This window comes from Misgurnus anguillicaudatus, chromosome 16 (assembly GCF_027580225.2).
Source record: "Misgurnus anguillicaudatus chromosome 16, ASM2758022v2, whole genome shotgun sequence".
In the NCBI taxonomy this organism is placed as follows: Eukaryota; Metazoa; Chordata; class Actinopteri; order Cypriniformes; family Cobitidae; genus Misgurnus; species Misgurnus anguillicaudatus.
Window position 1 is genome coordinate 15,438,728 of NC_073352.2, and position 22,789 is coordinate 15,461,516.

The 22,789-nt window shown below is 38.5% G+C and overlaps 2 protein-coding genes across 8 annotated transcripts in view; both read left to right on the forward strand.

The window, feature by feature from the left end:
* The first annotated feature begins 753 nt into the window (after window positions 1-753).
* xiap (X-linked inhibitor of apoptosis) lies at window positions 754-6,884 on the forward strand. 4 transcript variants are annotated; one of them, XM_055179111.2, is made up of 6 exons: window positions 754-891; window positions 2,659-3,461; window positions 4,149-4,248; window positions 4,398-4,476; window positions 4,652-4,688; window positions 6,592-6,884. In XM_055179111.2, exons 2-6 carry the CDS (start codon window positions 2,678-2,680, stop codon window positions 6,783-6,785), a joined length of 1,194 nt encoding a protein of 397 aa, XP_055035086.1. In that variant the 5' UTR covers window positions 754-891; window positions 2,659-2,677; the 3' UTR covers window positions 6,786-6,884. The 4 variants fall into 4 exon arrangements, with proteins under 4 accessions (XP_055035086.1, XP_055035084.1, XP_055035085.1 ...); XM_055179109.2 differs by having other exon boundaries at window positions 828-984; XM_055179110.2 differs by lacking the exon at window positions 754-891 and adding an exon at window positions 1,059-1,209.
* Window positions 6,885-8,363: 1,479 nt separating this feature from the next.
* The window catches only part of stag2b (STAG2 cohesin complex component b), a 30,364-nt gene continuing 15,938 nt past the window's right edge, over window positions 8,364-22,789 (forward strand). For 2 of the 4 annotated variants that reach the window (XM_073854164.1, XM_073854167.1), the window contains exons 1-3: window positions 8,364-8,577; window positions 22,469-22,589; window positions 22,687-22,765. In XM_073854164.1, coding sequence (XP_073710265.1) covers window positions 22,546-22,589; window positions 22,687-22,765 — 123 coding nt within the window. In that variant the 5' untranslated portion in view covers window positions 8,364-8,577; window positions 22,469-22,545. Of the gene's footprint in view, window positions 8,578-21,273; window positions 21,297-22,468; window positions 22,590-22,686; window positions 22,766-22,789 lie in introns of those variants that run through there. The other 2 variants (XM_073854166.1, XM_073854165.1) reach the window with 2 other exon arrangements.

Consider the following 22,789-nt stretch of genomic DNA (forward strand, 5'->3'; position numbering starts at 1 on the left):
TAAACTGCACTATCCAACCATGGCACTGCCATTTAGTACAGAGATCAGCTCATTTGCATTTAAAAGGACACACCCAAAAACGGCACATATTTGCTCACACCTACAAAGTGGCAATTTTAACATGCTATAATAAATTATCTATAGAATATTTTGAGCTAAAACTTTACATACGTACTCAGGGGACACCAAAGATTTATATGACATCTTAAAAAAATTCTTGTGAAATGTCCCCTTTAAAGCCATTAACCAGTTTTCCATTTCGAAGTTATCCTGAATGTTGTGTTCTTCTTTTCATTTCCCCCTTGTGTTAAAAATGGTGAAGTTGGGCAAATACCTAGTCTTGTACATTATTTAGTCAAAAAGCATAATGAAAAATGTGGTTGGTTTTCTCGTAACATGATACGAAAACCCCAAAAAGTACGCACAGAAAGCGAAACCACGTCACCCACATCGAAATCTGAAATATTTTAAACGTGCAAGACAAGTTTATATCAGATCTCTGTATGTGCACAATGGCAATACTGTTGGTTTTCATTACATCCCTAAATTACAGTAATCTCTTGAAATGTATGTACTCTGAAATTTTTAAAGAACTCGTTAATATTACTAAAACAACAAGTTATGCCTGAAACCATCTCTTATTCTGGGAAAAAATATTGGATCGATTATTACGGTCTAGATCTTGTAGATTTGGAAATGGAGATGGTTTTTTTCTATTTATGTGTCATATATGTATATAATTTAGCAAGATCTGTTATTTGTACCCCACTGTAATGTTATGATATATGCTTTTTGTGTGCAACGTTCAACGAAAATACAAAAACTCAGTTACGTAACGCATTATTAATGAGCCAAGCGTCAGCGGAACAGGGTGGATCTGGATAGACACACGTACGTATACGCCTACCATCTGGTTAGAAAGATAACTGAGTACATTTAGCAGTTTCTGAAGTTGATTTCAAGTGAATAACGTCTTATTCAAAGGTAAGACGACTTACGATTTTGTCCATAGAGAGCTTTAAATGTGTACGAAGGTAAGCTAATGCTAACGCTAGCGTGCGGAACGCAGCTAAGCGACAGTAGCTTAAGGTCAAAGTCTGACTGTCATATCAGAACTGGCCATGTTTTGTTTGTTTCGTCTGCTGATACCGCGTTACGTTTAATCGCTTATAGAGAAAGCAAAATACAAGAAAGTTCGCCGATCTGGAGGTCAGTACAGTGACATGTAAAAACGAAACTTGTCGAATGTTACCGTAGGGGTTTGCAGACATGCAGATCGTGGCTTTTAAAATGTGTGTTGAGTATTGTATTTATGCTTTTTGCTCTGCTAAAAGCCTTCCCACAGCAAGAATATTGCATTATAAAGTTTATAATAACGATGTATTTGTTTATGAATAAATGTATTTCTCTAAATTTCAAAATCAAGTTGCCATTGTGTAAAATATTATACGGGACAACATGCTGTATCTGAAAGCTCTTAATAATAAAAAATATATCAAAATTAATATAGTAAATAGTGTATCTATAGTATATTTATATTCTAATAATAGCCCAATTAATGCATTTTTTTTAGTGTGGGCGTTTTTTATTATAGGGCATGGCATAATCTATACTAGGAGTGGTTACTAGACTAAACTATACTATACTATTATACTGTTATGATTCGTGCTAAGGGTTACTGTTAGTAATTGTCACATACATGTTAGGTCATTTTGAAATGAGGTACAGTCATTCCTTATCCTTATGAGTTACATAGGGCGTTTAAGTTATTTTTTACAGTCAATGTAAAACGATGTGATGAAGCTACTACTGATGCATAATGTTCGTCGGTCTGGCATTTAGGTAATGTTAATGCACTGACTTTATGAATGCAGTTGTGAAATGTTCCTCTGATCAGCATGAAGGATGTTATAATTTTGCACATGCCGGAGACACTCCTGCACGTGACTGACAACACCCCTATCTGTTAAAGACACAGTAACATTAGTGTAACTTTACAGAAACTACTACATCTTAGTTTTGTAAGTGTTCTTTATAAATTAAACTGCAGGTTTATATTATAGTGTGTCTTAATGAAGTTTACTCATATGAATCATGTGTAAACAATGCAGACGCAACACATTATCCGGTTTCATTGCCTAACTAAGGAATGTTCTGATCAGCCCAGCACACGCTGTTCCTAGTGACTCCGGTTGATATTATGCATTCGTCATGGAGATAACACATGACCTTCTATTTCTAAAGCCGTGGTCACACTAGACTTTTCGTCCCATTGACTTATATTCATACGCAGGTGAATGCATCAGAACGGAAACGCAATGTCTGACAAATACTCGCGTGCTTAAATTCTAGTGTGACAGCAGCTTAAGGGAAGTAGATTAAATCACCTTTAGCTATAGGGAATGCATTAGACATAGAAGGGAACACTCCATTTAAGGGTCAAAATCACTATAAAGTGCATTTGGTGTGTTCATGCCTTTGGGACTTCAAGGGGCTGTTTTCAGGACAGGGCTTATTCTAGTCCCAGACTAAAATGTGTATATATAGGGATGGGCTCCTAACATCCAGGACACATAAAGTGTATTTCAAGGCTACAGGTGAACTTTTTAAAACCTAATTTGATTAATATTGTTTTTGTTGGATTTGTGTTTTGGACAGAAAATTTGATATTGCAAGTATGGCACAGTCTAGTCAGGACAGCGGCATTGAAGCCGATCATGCAGTAGTCTTGTCATCAATGGATGATCGACTGCATTCATTTCAACACTTCCCTCGTCCTCAAGCAGTATCAGTGAAGCGACTGGCCATGGCAGGGTTTTATTACACGGGACAGGCGGATAAGGTGTGCTGTTATAGTTGCAATGCAGCACTGGACAACTGGAATGAAGGTGACGTCCCGTTGAAAAGGCATCAGCAAGCATCTCCTTCCTGCATGTTTCTCAATTGTGCTCGTGGCATGCGACCCATAAACAACTCGTCCATCCTAAGCAGCGGCTCTGATTATGACGAAGATGCCGAAGCCATGGAGTTACAGCTCCGCACGGGAGAAGTTATGGATGAGACCGTGTATCCCAAGGTGCCACACATGAAGAGCGAGGAAGCTCGATTGAGAACTTTCAGCAACTGGCCAGTGAATTCGCCGGTGCAGCCCAGCGACCTGGCGCAGGCGGGCATGTTTTCTCTTGGGAGGGAAGATAGCGTGCAGTGTTTCTGTTGCGGAGGGATGCTGGCTCAATGGGACCAGGGAGATAATCCCTGGAATGAACATGAAAAATACTACCCAAACTGCTTCTTCATCTTGGGCCACGATGTGGGCAATGTGCCGCTGGCAGCACCAAGACGTGTGGTGAATGGTCGGGAAGCGCCTCTGGAGACTTTTGAAGGGCGATTGGATACCTTCAGAGACAAACAGCATCCAATAGACCATGAGAGATTGGCCAGAGCTGGCTTTTACAGCACAGGTATTAACTGCTGACATGTTTTATTATTAAGTGCTAACTAAATGTAACAAATGTATCTCAATTTCTCCGCATTTAAATGCTTAAGCTCACTTTTGTCTCTCATGAAGTGCTACTTTAGGCTATGTTAAAGCAACACTATGTAGTTTCCATGTAAAAATGACTTACAGCTCCCCCATGTGGTTGAAAAGTGCAACAGTGTCTGGTATCAGACACTCTTCTGCAGGCAGGGGGAGGGGCGGGGCTGTGTGCTCTACCCTCCACCGCCACTTTCAGAGTGTGCTTGTAGCAGCTAGGAGGCTGCTCAGGTTGCAGCAACAGTACAATTTGTCCAGTTAAAAGTTGTTCTATCACTGAAATAATTTTAGAGACATTATTTAAAGGTAAAAAACTACATTGCTTTAAAATAAAAACGATCCTGTACTGGCGTTTCCACACTACGCGCAAACCGAAAACGCATGTCACATGACCATTCATACATACTGGGCATGCGTATACAAGTGTAAAAGAACTTAACTTCAGAGTCTGCGGCATTTTCAGAAAGCGAGTGTCAAAAACTCTGTAGTAGTAATGTGGACTCCAGGCATAACCGTAGCAAAAGTATGAATTATAAAATGAAAAACCTTATATGGACTTAACCAACAGAAATAGTTTTGATCCAACCAAACTGTTGTGTGTTTGGTCATACAGGGGACCGAGACAAAGTGATTTGTTTTAAATGTGGAGGAGGGGTGAAAGACTGGCTGCCCGAAGAGGATCCATGGGAAGAGCACGCCAGGCACTATCCAGGGTAAATAACTTAATATACATAGATGGTTGGGTCATTTACTCAACCTTGTTTTTGTTAAAAACTACTAGTATTTTTGTATTGCGTCAATCATCTGTCTGTGGCCATTCAATACAAAATTAATATATGATTTACATGTAATTGACCCACAGCTGCAGTTTTCTTCTGGCAGAAAAAGGAAGTGAATATGTCAATGAAGTGCAACTCAGATATCCTAGGGGACAGCATTCGGTAAGTCATTACCCATCATTTACACAAACAATATACATAAACCATTCACATCACTCGTGATTGTGTCAGGTTTATAGGTGGGCTAGGGAGGAAACTCGTTTTTAATAGAAATATCAAAAAATTGCATTTTGTTATTTTCAAGAATTAAAAATTTTCTAATATTGTCTTTCCACAGAGGCCCAATCAGAATGGCTTATCAAGTCATGAGGAAGGTAAGGCATTCTGAGTTTAATTTACTAGCGAATAAAATGAAGTCTCATGCATAATTTATAGTCACGCATAGGTTCCATGCCGTAGGTTATGCCTAGGGTGTAAGTGGTGCACTAAGTGGGTTATACGCATGGATACTGCCTACTAGCAGTCTGCATGTGTAATTACATCGCAGAAGTATGAATGAAAACCGGCGTGTAGTCCACTGTGTTGTACGCAGAACTATAATGAGCACTTCATCCTTAGCTGACTGCTCTCTGCACTACATTTGAAAACTTTGAAAACTCAAACATCAGTAGCTCTTTTTCATCTGGTGAACAATCTAAGATTGGTAAGCTCTGTTTCCACTTGAGCCTGGTTCAGCATGGCACAATTGCAAACCATTTTCGACCCAGAATTCTGATAATGTCTAAATGCCAAGAATTGACAATGTGCATGGAACGTTCTTAAATGCATGGGTCTTACACAGGGGGTCCATGGTGGTACTGTATGTCCTTTAAATAATGTTTAAATGCAAATAATTTTTGGGAAAAGTTTTAATGCATTAATAGGTAAATAATAAAATAAAAACTTAAAATGGCATAACGTTTCCATAATCAAATCTATTCAGTTAACATAAATGTTATGTAGTGGTCCAGATATGTTTTTTTATAGTTTTGTAACATAACTATCATAATAAAGTATGTGTTGTAAATAATAATAAATACAGTCTTTAATTTGATGTACTTGGGGTCCCTACTCTCTTTATCTATTAAGGTGTCCTTGGCCTAAAAAAAGTCTGCTTAAGAGCATGTGCAGTAATTTAAGCCAGTTTGAAAACTTTAAGTGAATCATCACTCATTTGTGTGGTGGTATCTTTAGTATGCTGAGGTAGCTTTAACAGCATAAATAGTGTAATACTTAGTTTATAATCAGAATGTAATTAGTTATTATAGCCATATAGTTATAGTAATAGTAATGCCTAGCATTCATTTATTTGTTCAAATTAATTAATCCATTAAAAGAAGTTTACATTTCAGTGACATGAGCGGACAACAGCTTAGCACTGCTGTGTCTCTGTGTTTCTCTTAAACTAAACCTTCAATTTTAACCTTTTTTGAAGGCAGCGAGTTTAGAATGACATCCTATAGCTAACAATTCACTGGCAATGCCTGAGGTGGCTTATCGAAACCCAGGAAGTAACGGTGAATATATTCAATTGTGCATTCGGCGTGTAGTGACCCCGCTTAGGATTAGTCATTCGTCTGTTGCCTGGCTACAAGTTCTCTTTAGCAGGAAAGCATGATATTTGAGTCAAGTAAACACGGATCAGGTAAAAAGTAGTCTATAAAAAACAAAAATAAACGATCATCCTCAATGATGATGCTTGTTTGCTATTTACATGGCATTTGTCTGTAAACTCTTGCAGTACCAAGGCTATTATCAGCCTCATAGTGAAAAATTAAACCGTAACCATACCGGCTTGGTTGGAATGAAATGGTTACAAAGGGAGAATGGTTTGGCATGGCAGTGGAAAAGCGGTCACAGACTGTGCAGAAGTCTGTTGATGTGGGTTTAACCCCATCAAAGTGAAAAGCACCATTCTGCTACTTCATTATGTTTTCTTTCTTTCTGCTCTGATTTGTATGAGTGACTCTCAAAATAATGAATGAAATAAAACGTACACACAGTACTACTTGGCCATCGAATGCGTACTTACTCATTGACCTAATTATATCAATTATATTGACAGATGTTAATATAAAAGTCTAAATAACTGCAAAAGCAGTGCAATTAAGAAAACATGTTTAGGAAACGGACATTTCTGAAAGGTAGTTTGGGAACCATTATGTTTTCCTCTGCTGTATTTGGGGGCATTCCTCTGTTCTGTTGCCGTTGTTTAACATTGCGTTTGTTTATTTTCAGCAAAGGACCCAATGACAAAACTTGAGCAACTCCAGAGAGAGAAGCTTTGTAAAGTCTGCATGGACAGTGACATTAGCATCGTCTTCATTCCCTGCGCACACCTGGTCACTTGCGAAAAATGCTCAGAGTCTCTGAATAAGTGTCCCATCTGCTGTGCCACCATTGCACAGAAGATAAAGACCTATATTGCCTGATCTCAAAGAGACCCCAACTACGAATTAAACCCTAATGTTCTCTGAATGCTTTGGAAATTATTCCTTATAATGGCACATAAAGGTATATTTGATTCAAGATGTGTGTATGTTTGTAAATATGTATGCGTCCAAATATCCAGATATATAGTACAATTCTATGTATAAAAATTAAAATATTGTATTTTTATTAAGTCACGAAATTAACAAGTTGTACAATTTAATGTATATTTTGTTGAGGAATTGGCAACACACTACATTGTTTAATTCATTTTAATTTATTATATATTGCAAGACAACTTTCTTTTAAAAACAACTGTGTTACATTAATTTTTTTTATATAGCATATAAGTCTGATGTTAATAACCATGGTGCCTTTATAGACTATTTTTAAATAACATTTTCATTGTATTATAGAAATGACATTATCATGTATACTACATTTATTATAACAGGATAATTACTTTAGTTTAGATTAATATGTGACCAAGGTTAGTTGAAGTGTTTTAACCTTAATTACAAAATTCAATAAAATCTCTATTTATAATTTATATATTTTTCTTCAGTTTTTTTTCTAACTATAAATTAAAAAACATACACATTGGATATGTGAGTCTCACAGAGTTTGTGTTTGCAGTATTCATTTAACGTACACTCTATACACTAATTACTTTATGGGGCGGTTTCCCGGACAGGGATTAGACTAGTCCTAGACTAAAAAAAAAGTAAGAGATGTCCAAACTTAAAACTACTTGCACTGACATATCTTAAAATACATCAGTGCCCTTTGTTGTGCCTTAAAATTCACTCAAATAATGTTTTTATTAAGGCATATTTGTTAAAACTAGTTATATTTCCTAATTAAACTAAGGCCTAGTCCTGGTTTAAGATAATCCCTGTCCGGGAAACTGCCCCTATATTAACAATTACGGATTCATGTTTATTAATACCCTCATAAGAGTAATATTTGCCTACTGCAAACTGTACTAGTCAACATTTGAAGTAGATCAAAAACGTTCATCAAATTTGTCCCAAGATAAAAACGGGTATTGGTTTTGAGACAACTTTTAGAAAAGGTTTTGATCCACTTCAAATGTTGACTAGTGTAGTTACTAAGCTCCTAGGACGAACTAACTTCACTGTTTATTGGAGATAAGCGAAGCGCAGCGTGCTGAGGACATCTGCTGGTTATAACGTTAGCTGCGGAAAATGCAACAAGAACAGCATATTTGCACGTTCAATAACATGTAAACAGCAAAAGTTTTAGAAAAGGACAAGTTCAATACTTGTTAATGAAGAAAAAGGAAACGTAAAATGAGTGAATTAAAGTGATCGTTATCGCTAATATAGCTAACTTACATGTCGTATTGGTATTATGGTTATCGTTGTGTGAACGGCCCTTAGGTCTTGAAGGCCCATTTCTTCTAAATGCGAATTTTGTCAATGTTTTACACACTCGTTCAAATAAATCCTTAAGGCTAACATATACTACAAGGACACAAACTTTAATTTTGATTTCATCGAACCCACTAGATGTAGGCTACGTCTGGAACCCATTGTAATTTTAGCACTGACCAGCAGGTGTCAGCTCCACACAAGCAGTTTCCCTCTGACTGATCGGAACAACAAACCGAACGGAGCAAGCGGGGAAAGAGTGTGTCCAAAACCGCCTCTGACCGCCACTTTCAAACTACATCCATGAAATAGCTGCGAATTTCAACTTTAACGCCACTGGAGTTCATCTAATTCGTCAAAAAGTGCTCATAAATAATCCGGGGACGTCCCTGACAACCGGGTAAGTGTTAAAATGGCGGAGAGATTTATAGAAATTAGTGGCTTTAGGGTTATTTGGATGATGTGTTAGCCGAGCTAGCCTGATAAGCGAGGCACCGGATCCGAGACGAGAGCCGCTGCGCTTCCGTAGTTGCATTTATGTAACAAAAACGCATCGTCTCGCTTCCTTACAACGAAAACTGCATCATCATGAATTTTTGAATGGATATAGTTTGTGTGTTAAATGGCGTTTCATAGGTAAATAGTTAGCTAGCGCGCTAACCTTACCCAGTAGCTCAGTCAGGAACACAAATTGAGAGGCAAGATGGAGGACGAGGACGCGATGTATTTCCCCCCTCTTTTCGAAATTGAAAAGCTGATATCGCACACATAATACTAATTTCATTGGGCGTTTTGTTTGTTAAAAGCGCGAGATGTCCATTTTTACGCTTTGTATGTAAACATGCGCTTGGTGCGCGGTTCGCTTTCATAATGAGTGGAAACGATAGGAGCCAAAATGGAGAATCCCGAAAACAGCTGTGCTGGATTGACTTCAAGATGGAGATTTTGCTCTTTTGATCGTGTTTTTGGTCATTTCGTCCACACATTATGCGTTGTTGCAATCTTAACGTGTGTTTGCCCTTAAGGGCTTGTCGCAAAACGTTAATAAATTTACGCTTTGAGTAAAACACGGGTGTAATCGAGTAATATAGTGGTAAGAAGTACGATGAGGAGGAGTTTGATAGCGTTCGCCTGAGCTCAGCTCTTAACTTCAAATAACGTTACTAGCTTCATACACAATATATCTTGCTTTCTGGATTGTTGTTATTATTATAATGGTATGTCTTATGTATGTAAGGACACTTTACTCAACCCTTGTTTCAAATATAAACAAAGTAACATTTGTTTGCGAGCGCAGGCCATGTGTACTGACACGCCGGTCACGTAATTCACACAAGCGGTTGCGCACACGCGGTAAGTTACAAAAGTAACGCAAAAGTATGGCGCAGTATAGTGGGTTTTGGTCACTGTCATTGGTGCTGCGTGTTAGCTTCTTGGTGCTACTGTCATAATGGCTGTGGATGGAAGCGTCGTTTGGCGCCACTTTTCCTTCAAACGCATTGTCGATTGTGATGTTGTCGCTTTTGAATTCCCGCCTTATCACAGTGCATTCTGTAATAAATCTGATCTTACGTCGCCCATGTAGTGTAAATGCTGATTGTTACATCTTTGATATTACATAACTGTTCCCACGTTAAGGACGCACGTTGCCTTGCATTTGCTACATTCATTGCGAATTTCTTTCTGCTGTTCTGTCAATAAACTCGCTTTTAATTCGTTTAAATCACCTGCTTGTGTGTTTTCTTTCTCTCGTGAGCAGTTGCGTGTTCTCAATCACGCCTGAGACTAAACGGGAAATAGATTTAGACCTTTTCGCAATCTTGTATTCGTCGTATCTTTTCTGTTGAGATAACAAATGGACCTTCTTACTGTAATTCATATAGTTTCACAATTTACTTTTCCCAATTTGCACATCAAAGCACGATGCAACGTAAATAGTTGTTTGTATAGCCTATCTAAATGTTTTGGTGCAGATAACTTATTCAGGATAGAAGTTTTAAGTGTATTTCGTCATATGTACCGATGCTTGACAAATGACATTTTATACATGCTTGATGTGAGGATCAGTCACAACTACAACATAATATCAAATAAAGAACAAAGTAAAGCAGGTATTTAAATGATATCTCTAACAAGGAAACGTGTATTCATTTTAAGTTATAAGCAGTGTATAAATGCGTCATTTTTACAGCGGTGGCTGGACTCTCTGTTCATATTTACGTCCACCAATGATACTGTCGCTCTCTGATTGGATGCTGTAGAAATGGAAGGCGGACGTGTTGCTTCCTAATATGGGCAGAGAGGTAAAAATGTAGCTCCCGTGTTTCCTGGAAACTGTGGAGTCGGGATAACGAATCAGCGTGCAGCGGCTATCGGGATATGGCAGACTCAGCGAGACACGCCTCCTTGTTTTCTTTATGAACTGCTGGCACATCATGAGCACAGCCTTCACAGTTTAGATCAGTAGCACTTTAGATCTGAATGCTTTTGTGTCCTGATGGTGTTTCTTTAGTAATTTTGCATGTATGTTTGTGTTTTTTATATATAAAAAAGCCTGTAGCTGCTGGATACACTTGTATGACAAAAATAATTTTGCTATAATTAGATGTAGCAGTGTTTCCCAATCATTTTTGAATGAATTTATATATGTTAAATTACATATTTTTTACTCATTTATTAGTATGTTAATAGTTTAATATAGTATATTAAAATAAGTTATTTCCTTTATTTCTTTAACTCAAATTCTACCAACAATGATTGTTAACAACAGTTATCTATCTGTTAGTGTTTATTTTTTAACCGCTAGCATATTTGCAATCAAAATGTACAGTTTTTCTCTTCAGTAAACAGACAGAAATGTTTATAATCTTTTGTGCTTTTATGGGATTAACCTGATTTTTGTCCATTTAAATGATCTTTGGAATGTGACTGTTCCTCTACCAAACTTAACTAGCATTTAAAGTCTCCAGGAAATTAAAACATTAGCTTGTTTGGCTTTTAGTTTAAATGGCACTGCTACAACAGTATTTTATGTATTTGGTATAATACAATGTGTTCGCTTGGTATATGGTTAAAAAACACATTATTTTCCAAATAATGTAGATTTGTAGCTCTTCTTCTTCTAATCCGGATTTTGTACAAAACTAATCGATTTGAAAAACGCTGTGTCCCTGATTGGCCAGCTAATCTGTACGTTGTGATTGGCCTGAATACCTCTGATGTCAGCTGGAAATGTGATGCTCCTTACCATTTTTGAAAGATTTGCTCACAATGCAGTGCTAAGTAAGGAATAATTGACGACGGGCCATTGAATTATAAGAAAATAATGCACACCCATGGTGGTAATGTGGCACAACGCGAAGCGGAGTTCAAATGATTCCGGAGTCAATTATTCCGCTTACACCATGATTACCACAAACATTGCTCTGGTGCCTATTTTTAAGAAATTTAAAAGGTTAGGTGTGCGGTTTACAGAAAAATAATCAACACCCATGGAACATTTCTCAGCCAATCATAATAAAGCATTCAACAGGCCCGTGGTATAACATGAGTTATTTTATTGGCTGTGAGTCCAAGCAGGAGGAAGTATGATTATGTCGGTCTTGTCTACATCACTAATCCCAGGGAGGTAAACTGTTGCCTACAATCTGTGTGTTCGTTGTAGTCCAAGAAAAGAGATTTACATTGGAGATGGTACCTCGCATCATCGTTTAATTTGGGGGTACGTACTTTTGCATATCGTTAACATGTACTAATACACCCTAACACACCAAAGGAAATGTAAAATTGTGAATCAGACCATAGATGCCCTTTAAGTATGTTAAATAGTCGCATTTTGGACAACATTTTTTGCAGGCGTGTTTTCATTTTTAATACTCAGAAATGTTAAATTACTCAAGCGGTTTCGTGTATTGCGCATCTAGTCATTCTCCCCTGCTGTCTCCCCTCACCCACGCCATTCCCTAATTTTATCTGGACAGTCAGGTACCCCAGCAGTGGTAAAGCACAGGTTTGGCTGTGTAAAGGGCTCATTATATTTGTGTGTACGTCCTATGGCGTAACCACAACGGCATAGGCTATGTGTCGATTTTCGTATATACTTCTGAGTCGTCAACATAGACCTTACAGACCATTATAACTTGCACGTTAGGTAAGCACTGTACAGAATGTTTGCATAGTCAGGATAAAGACAGTACAGAATAAGACAATAATGAAACTCATACGTTGATTCAGTGTGTTTAAACTTTAAACTATAAAGTTCCACAATCCAAAATACAAAGCATATAAGCTTCATATGACACGAAACACAGCCCCTCTCCATGCAAACAAGATGTTAGAGGCTGAGTTAAGCAAGGAAGCTGTTGTTGTATATATACTAAGTTTATTGGGTTTGTTGCAGATTAGTGTTGGGCGATATGCCCTATTTTCAGATCGTCCTATCGTCAGCCTGTGAGATCGGCGATACACGATATTATCGGGGGGCGGGGCAGTAATTTACTAATTTTTTTATTAGTTAATTTTTTACTCATTAAAACAAGTCACTTGATGCGTGGACAAAAAAAAACAAGAGCAACACCGTCATGACCGCAACCTTCTTAAACCTGATGCCATTAATGCGAGCGCGTCATTAAAACCCTATCATGATTACTTAATAACTGTAATAACATGCATCTGCGCACGCACACACACGTGCGCGCACATACAAACAATTCAATGCATTGGTTTAGTGCTGTTGCAGTAGACTACACGTGTCAAGCAGTGGTGCTCTCATGAGGTGCCTTTTTAAACGCATCGGTCCAGCGGAACGCGATCATATTTTAAACACAATTATATATTAAACACGAGGGACGTGTTGTTACAACTCCTTGAAATGCATATCATAAACAGGATTTATACCTAGTGATCTGACTTCGGACAGAGCACGTCTCTCTGCACGTACGCGAGAGTGAGAGAGAGGCGCTAATATGCAGCGGGTCATATTTTAAACAAAAAGTAAAGTTTGCCTCAGCTCGCATGAAACGCATTAAACTGAACAAATACATAAGGATTACTACTTTAGTTTATGTTTAGACTTCGGACAGACGCGAGAGCGCGTGCACGTGAGACAGAGAGAAGCGCAGCTGCTCAAGACGCGGCGCGCTGGATTTTGTGCTAGAAGGAGACCAAGACGCGCGCATTAAGTGCAGGTACGTGCAAGAAGGAATTCTCTCTTTACAAGCTCTCCACGTAAAGTGAAGCCCACAAACCCTCATGTGAGGAAAAGCATGCATTGTGGGTGTTAATATAAAACTATGATGATAATAACAGGGCTCAAAATTAACTTTTTTATTTGGTAGCACTGGTGCTCCCAACTTTAAAGAGTTAGGAGCACCAGCAAAAATTTAGGCGCATCCATCAAAAAATTGAAAAGCACCACAACTACAATGTAAATGTTAATAGATTTATTTTATGAAAAATAAAACACCACCACCGGGCTTTACACGTCCTATGGCCAGCATTTAAAAGTTGGTCTTCTATTTTATTTTATTTTATTTTTTGCTGCATAAATTCCTAAATTAATACCCAAATGCTGTTGAAATAGTATAGCAGCAATATTAATTTAACAATTACAGGTAACATGATTAAGATTACATAGAAAATCTAGCAAACACGTAAAACACTGATTAATTGTGACATTACAAAAGTGACCCTAATATAGAAGGATAATATATATTGGTATTGATAACTGCATTACCAGGATGCTTTTACTACTAAATAGGCAATGTTTTAAAAAATACAACAAAAACATACCATCAGGGCCAGATTAACACTTTGTTATACCCTGGGCAACAATATTCAAGGGCCCCATCATCACGACCCCAGGATCACCATAATATGGTCATATCCAGAATATATTACTGTATTATACAGTACATATACTCAATACCTTAAATTCTAACTGGCATCAGGTGTATTTTGATTTACAAATATTTAAATGCTCATTCAAATGCACTACTATGTCCCCTATCAAAGACATTCACTCACATATGATGCTATGAAAACTAAACACATCAGCATCTGTATAATCTCCGTGCTGTAAAAGTAAGCTGGCGGTGTAGAAAAGTCCTGGCTAACTTAGCTGAGTTGTCCTCGTCATTGACCGAACCTCACTTGACAGAACTTTTTAATTAATACACATTTAAGATGATAATGGATTAACTCTAATTTGCATAGTCATTGATATAAAAAGCTTATTTTTTGCATATACAAGCATTGTCTAAAAATGAAAATAGGCTTTTATTAATTACTATTACAAGACCATCATATAGCCTAATATTAGACACCCAAACCAAAGTGAAGAAACTGCTCTTTAATTTGCAAGTCTGAACTGAACATCAACCCAGACATGATTTCTCTCACAGAAGTTTAAGATCATATATAGGCTACATCTTGAACGTAGATATATAAATTAACACAGGGTAACTTAAGTTTAACACTGTGAAGCACAAGCAAACATGCTGCAAGACAGCTAAAAACCATCAGGACATAAACACTGGCTTATTTTATTGGAGCCTTACCTCCAGATAAAGTAACAAACTGGATTGTTTACTCACATGTGCGTTGTTAACTCTCCGGATTTTATGTTGTGCACTGCTTCACTCGTTCACTGTCTCCTCATGGTTGGTTTGTTTACAGTGTCGCGTGAGCAGCTACACTGCAGGTTTGACTTCATTTGGCGCTAAGCAGACCTATTGGTGATGTCAAAGTACCGCGAGAGCGATTCAAAGCAGATTTCTCCATGTGATAACTGGAATCACTCTCGCGCTACTTAGCTGTCACTCGCCTGTAGGTTCTCTGCTCCCCAGTCACTTTCGCGCCGCTATAGTAATTTGATTTCATATGCCGATAGGATCGCGCAGATACCTGCGTATCACGTAGACTACACGACTGTTTATACTTTACATTTTCTGCGTTTCTGATGTCCTTTTCCTTTTTTAATTTTACTAACGCCTTGCGTCACGTAATGCTCGGCGAACCTTTGACTCACCCACCTCATGCGGAGTGACCAATGAGGAGAGGGTCTTAACCTGAGGCCCTCTCTTCATTGGTCAGGTCGCATGAGACTCAACCGCTCTCAACTCACGTTCAAAGTAATAGGCAGCGCTGCAGCGTCTCTCTTTGCAGCGCAAAATCCCGCGTTTGTTTAATATAAAGCGGCCAGCGAGAGATTACCAAATACAGTATTTTGCTCATGCCCTTGCTGCCCTGGGCCCTTTGGAGGTCTTGGGCCCCTGGGCAATTGCCCAGTTGCCCGTATGGTTAATCCGGCCCTGCATACCATCAGCATTGTCATATTCCACGTCAACATGGACCACAAGGATGTTTGTCGAATGTCCATTCACCAGCGCATGCGCACATACACCATCAAACACACTTTGACAGACAGCTCGCTGTCTCCATCAATAATAAACACATTTGTCATGACACGTCTTGTGTTTTTGGCACTTTCGCAATGTTTAAGCAAGGTTTGTCTGGCGCTTCAAATTTTTTGATTCCGCCATTAACGCCTTTTTACATGATTTACAGTAAACTAAGTAAGTTACATTTTCATAGCGGAGACACTCGAAATCTTTAAGCCACTCTCTCTGAAAGGTTTAACGTCAACTCGTATTTTCCGGTGGTGGAGATACATTTGAATCCGGATCGTCGTCAAAAAATACAGTAATAACCTTGGCTGTAATCGGCTCGCTGTCGTCATGGTCGCGACGCGTTCGTCTTTTCACATTTCCGCGCTTCACGGCAACAAGGAATGACTGACGCTCATATTAGCCAATCTGCGGTCTCCATTAAACGCAAGAACTTAATGGTGAAATTTGATTGGTTATGTATCGTTGGAGAGAACACTGAACCTGGGACAGCGCCAGCACACAGGATCACAATCAACTCGCGTCACAACAAAATGGGCAGTCGCACAAATGCTCCCAAATATATTTTAAGGTCGCACAGATTAAATTTCGGTCGCATATGCGACCAAAATGGTCGCAATTTCGAGCCCTGTAATAATAATAATAACCATTCGCCAACTATCGTCTTGACTATCGCCATGAAAGCCTGCCATTGGCGATATGTCTGAAGATCGTCGATACACGATACTATCGTCTATCGGCACAACCCTATTGCAGATACAATGAAACAGAAATAACCAACATGATTCAACCCTCTTTATATATTTTATGACTGATGGAGATTTAGATGGGTCTATGAAGGAATGCCACAGTATTTATGATGAGATGTTTTTCTATAAACAAGACATTATCTGTATTAATCTGTAATAAATAAATGTATGCATTGAACACTTTTAGATTAAGTTTCAGTGTTTCCTTCCTATTTGCCCCAACTCACGTCTCTGGTACTACCAAATTTAATGTCACCCCTCTCAAATTTGAGTTTAGAGCCCTGTTGAATATTAGCCTTAATGTTAAGAAAGTGTGCTTCAAAACAGTGACAAAATTTGCATTTAAAAGATACAAGTTCAAAACTTAGAAGAGATGGGCTTGAGTACTCGAACGTGGCATCAATTAAAGGTCACGAAAACGATGATAGTGTGGGTTTATTTTTGTGTTTTTTTTTGCATTTGGAGGTCGTTACGAGTGCCTGTGGTAGTAAAGACTGGGTGCGTGTTTGAGTCGTGTTGTGCTATGCAGACCGGCATATGACATCAGTACCATACATGATTTAAAAGCAAACAGAAAAGTTCGCTCCCAAAGCGCACCTGCGCTGTGGCAACCCCGTCGATCTGCTTGATGCTGTGAAGCCGAACACACCTCACATCACTGAGGCACTATGGTTTCAAAAGGATGCAGTGATTTTTAGATTCACTTTAGTAAGGCGAAAATACACTCAGTCAGCTGCAAAATGCAGCGCCGTCACAAGTTCAATTGGTTATCATCTCATATTTAAACATCAAATGTCAAGAGATACCAGAGAGCCATACGAGTATAACATCTTGACTGACAACAGGTGAGATGACGACATGCGACAGCTAATCGCTAAAATGATAGCAGAAGACTTGAAGCTGCTTAATGTTATGAAGCTTGTGCTTTGGCTGGACGTGTTTTAAAGCCGCTGTTATGGTCCACAACCGGAGTTAAACTTTCTGTCCAGTACATAACTTAGTTTAAGTCTTGCATTTTGTGCAGATAGATACGCGTTGTATAATATGTTTATGTTGCATGAAGGCTTAATATTATGTAGAGTGCTTCATATTACGTTTTAGTTTTACTAAAAATATTTTAATTTTCATCATGACGTGCCCCTTTGACTGCCCCGCCCCCAGTTAATCAAGTACTCACACCTATGGATTAATCGAAATGAACAAATAAATTTCCTGTCCAATCAGATGCTCGCTACACTCTCAGAAAATGGATACAAAAGCTGTCTTTGGGGCAGTATCCTTTGAAAATGTCCAAATATGTACTACGAGTACTTTGAGGTACTAATTTGAGAAATGTAGGCATTTAGCAGACACTTTTATCCAAAGTGACCTACAAGAGTAGAAAACAATAAAGTGATTTGTCATAGGGAGGCAATAATACAAGAAGTGCTTACACCAATTTACAAGTTTGAACTATTCTGAAACAGTACCTGTTGAGAGAGAGAGAGAGTGTTAGCATTTTAGATAAAATGGGTAGAAATGTAGTCAGTATCAATCTGTCAAGTATTTTTGGGAGAGATGAGTTTTTAGGGGTTTTTTTTGCAAGAGAGGTTGCTGACTGGACTCCTGTAGGAAGATAATTTCACCAGCAGGAAGTAGTGAAGAAAAATAAATGGGAACGTGATTTAGTGCCCTTTTGTGAAAGTATGACAAGGCACTGCTCATTTGCTGAATGTAACGTAGGAATGCAGGAAAGTGTGAAAGTATGACGGTGAAGTGCCAGTTAAAGTTCTGTAGGTGAGCAGTATTGATTATACCTGACACAGGCTTCAATCGGTAGCCAGTGGAGAGAGATGAAAAGCACCTTTAGTCGAGCTGCTGCGTTCTGAACCAATTGGAGTGGTTTTATAGACTGTGCAGGAAGGCCAGCAAGGAGAGCATTGCAGTAGTCCCGCCTAGAAATTACCAGGGCCTGGATCAGAAATTGTGCGGCATGCTCCATAAGGAATGGCCATATCTTTCTGATATTGTATAATGCACATCGACATGATCGCTCTTGTCTTTCCATTATAATCAGTAAAGGACTGTTTGTGGTTAAAGACTACACCGAGGTTTCTTGCAGTTTTGGAAGGAGTAATAATTGTGTTGCCAAGTTCAATGGATAGGTTGTGCTGTATCTTGGGTTTTGCCGGAAATACAAGCAGCTCCGTCTTCGCAAGGTTCAGCTGGAGGTGGGTTTTTTCAAGACTGCCAAGCTGGCTGTAATGCGTGCTGCCATGGTGGGATCATCTGGGTGAAATGAGAAGATGGTCTGTGTGTCATCAGCATAGTAGTGGTAGGAGAAGCCATGTGCACGTATTGGCACTTTTCTATTGCATAGTACTCCCACGATTTGGTTTTGGTCAGGTCGGGTCAGCTCACCTTACTTTGGCTTGGTTAGCTTTTCCATCAAGTTCAGTAACACTTCGGAGTGGAAGAGATTACAGGAGTGTCATTATATTTGTGCTGCCTTCTGCTGTGACATCATACAAGTGAGAGCGTCATTGTACATTCTCATACATTAATTTATTTCTCAGTCCACCACAAAATTAAAATTGACCACCACAAATAGATGTTTGCACATCGCGTTTATCACTATCTCTGTCTCACATGACAGTTTCTGTACAAACACCCGTGGCTTTAGTCGACGCGTTACGCTGAGCCTCATTTAAGTTACATTTAAGCAAATATGCGGACGACGTGCGCATCGCGAATGTGCCACCACAAACTGCAAGTTTTTTCATCACTATAAGGGAGTTTGGGAACTTACAGCAAAGCGTAAAGATGACAACAGGTTTACTTGAGACAGCGCAAGCTAGCATGAAGATAAAGCTAACCTTTTACATTATAGCGACAGTGTTTCCTCTAGGATTTTTTTCAGCTGTGGCGGCAGGGGGCGCCCATGATAATTATAAATGTACATTATTTTTTTAAAAGTAGAAAATAGGCTACAGTAAACTAACATGTATTTTTTTATCATTTTCATGCTGTCATTTATTTTTTCTTTAATTTTATAGCATATTGCTTTTCTATGTTTGATCTAAATGTATTTTCTTAAAAAACGTTACATAGCTACGTACGTAGTTCGGATATTTCATTGTAGTTTTAATGTAGTGTGCCTTGCAAGTTGTGCTCATGTTTAGCGTTACAGAGCTCTTGCAAACACACGCACAGTCCTGTTTGAAAATCCGCACCGCTGTGATTGATTGACCGAACATCCATCAGCAGCAATTTTATTTCACACCCGGACCATTTGACATAAAGACCCCGAGCCGGTCACACCGCAAATCGCGCAGTTGAATAGAAACCTTTAACGGTCTTCAGACAGATCTTAAACACAAAGCACGGGGCCATTTAAAAACGAGTCGAATTTTGGTCTTGGATGTTAGACCCCCATTTTACTCTTGTCTATTGAGTCCCGACCTGCATCTACAACACAAATGACGCGCGAAAAGCCTATTATTACACCCGTTACATCAAATATTATGCGGTTCACCCCGCGGGTACCCCGACCCACAGATAAAACCGTCTCACCGTCTGCCTCAAGTTTCTATTACCAACGTTCTTCTCTTCCACGGGAATAATGTAAGTTTCCTTACAAACAGATTCGACTATTAATGTCTTGCAGTCGCATATAAGTAGTATTCAGCCTTTTGTTTTTGGACAAATATCATATAATTTAATGTGAAACTTTGTGAGGGTCGATCTAAAGCACAGAAGATTGACTGACAGCTGAGCGGTCAGCAGCGCGCTACTGCGCTTATAGCCTATATTCTGAATAACTAATGGCCTAATAAGTTGATAAAATGAGTACAGTGATTCCAAATGAATGTCCAAAAAACTCGTAATATATTAAATCGAAAGTTTAATAATGTCTTTTCTTGCAGCCCTGCGCTGCGTCCGTGTATATGCGCCGGTGAACATCAAATGCGTGATGACCTTGCACCTTAAATTACCCTAAATTCATAGTCATAAAGATAAAAGTAAAACAATATTCGAAACTTCAAATTATGTATTTTTATTTGTGTAAACTCACAATAAGGAGAAAACTTTGTGCTTATTTAAAATCATTAAAAACATGACGTGCTTTCTGCTGCTTTGGTCAGCGCGTCCCCCCAAAAAAACAAAGAAACTCAAATACTTTTTTATTCGTTTTGTCAATTGAATTATTATATTTCGTATAGGCTTATTTATTTTATTATTATTTCTCAAAACAGAGACGTAGCCTAATCATCCTCTGTTGATTTAAATCTATTTGTTCATTAAACTAAACCCATGGAAGATATTATGATACTTAGGAGATTTATTTATAAATGAGTTAACAACGCGAATCCAGAAAGGAATTTATTTCTAGACAGTCAGCCAGTCTGGCAGAGCGGACATTTCTGTAGCTTTTTTGCGAGCTGCCGCTGTGGGTTTTGTCTAGAAGGAATACAGCAAATGCCGAAAAGTTAAGGATTAGATTTGGAGGTAGGATTATTAGGATGTAAACAGCGGCTCTGGCTAAATGAGATACAAATACATCCTACAATCGTGTGAAATTTTGTGTTTAGAGTTGGGTTTGGTTGAAGGATTAGGATAAAACAGTGGTCATCAGGCGAGATTTTGTTTGCTGTATCCCTTCTATCCACAACCGCAGGCGTGGCGGGGATGTTTTAGGCATGGCGGGCCGCCACGGTAGAATGTATATAGCGGAAACACTGAGCGATGACGCTGCTAGTGAAGATTCTCTCAGACCAAACGGTGATATACAGTGTTTTCACGTCACGTTTTGGTATCAGCTCGAGTCCCAGTGGAAAAGCTCACAAAAAGTAAGCTGACCCAAACCAAACCATGGAGTACTATGCAATGGAAAAGTGCCATATGATAGGTCCTAAAGATGTTGTGTAAATGGCGAAAAGAAGTGGACCAAGCACTGATCCCTGAGGGACCCCAGTGACCATCTGGTGATCTGTGGACAGCGTGCCCATGACACCCTAAAGTTATATCAGAGAGATAAGATTTGAACCTTGGGAGAGGAGTACCTGTAATCCCTGCTTAAACACTTGTGCACACTCATGCAAACTAAAATGTAACTGACTTTAGCAAACAGTTAAATTGCAGTGTGAACGTACAGTATCATTGCTGAAATTTGCTTATGAATGAGATGAAATTTACGTGCTGTGGTTCTTTTGTGGTGAAGCAGGTTTGAGATCTTACCTTGTCTTGTCATATTTTGAATCTCTCTTAAGTTTCTTTAAAACTTGTAATTTAAATTTGAATGCACAGAAATTGTAGGTTTTACGAAGCCTTTTGCTTTTACACTTTCAAACATGATGTGACATCAATGTTAATTTTGCATATTACTTGTGTGTATGAATATGCGTTATGTGTTTTGCTTAAATTTGGCCTTTTAAAGTTTAATTTGGTAAATAGGCTAACCATAATATTTTTAATGTATGGATGTATTTCTGTTATGCTATTAGCATAGATATTTGGTAGTACAGGCTGAGATCATTTGCATTGGAAACGGTGCAGCAGCCTGCAGGTTATCTCAGGTTCTCACACTGACTGAATGATGTTTTTCTTCGAGTCAACGGTTAAGGACCGCAGATATAGAGCTATAGTGCCCCTTAGTGGCTGCTTTATCAATCCAATCTACCTACCTATAATAATGGATTTAAAAAAGCTAGGGATAGCTCAGTGGTAGATTATTGTGTTAGCAGAGCAAACAGTCATGGGATCGAAAACACGTAACACATATACTGATAAAAAGATGTGTACCTCAGAATAGTGCGTAAGTCGCTTTAAAGAGCAATAAAAATATTTAAAATGTAAATCTTGTTGTATGTTTGAATTTGAGCTATTTTGATATTAGCGCTTGAACTGTGGAGCTAAGCTATGGGATTATGTTTGTGATATGCTTTCTGTATAATATTTAGAAAATGTGTAGATATTAGATATACATTGCAGTGTCAGGGCAACAGTAAGGATAGCACATGACCGCACAGCATATTGGGCTTCTTTGTGTTGCAGAATGAAAAATCTGTATTTGGTTTACTAAATATTTAAAAATATATATATTTTTTGTCCACAAGCTCTTACATGTTTCTCTCATGTTGTTTTGTGTATGTTCTAGGTGTATGAGACCGTTGTCCTGTGTGTATGAAGACAAAGCCCTTGACAAGTTGAAGTGGACCAGAAGATGTTAAAGAAATGATAGCTGCACCGGAGTTACACACAGAGTTTCATTTCGCTCAGTGAGTTCACATGAATAAGTAAAGCATCATCTGATTCTGAAGCCAAGCTATTCATCTTAAGAAGATGTTTTAAACATTAATCATTTTGTGTTTACAGGGACACTGACACACGGTTCTCATCAGACACTGATTTTGATGATCCCGATGGTCGAAATGCTGTTATTGGTAAAGGGAAGGTATGTGTTGACTTTGTCATCAAG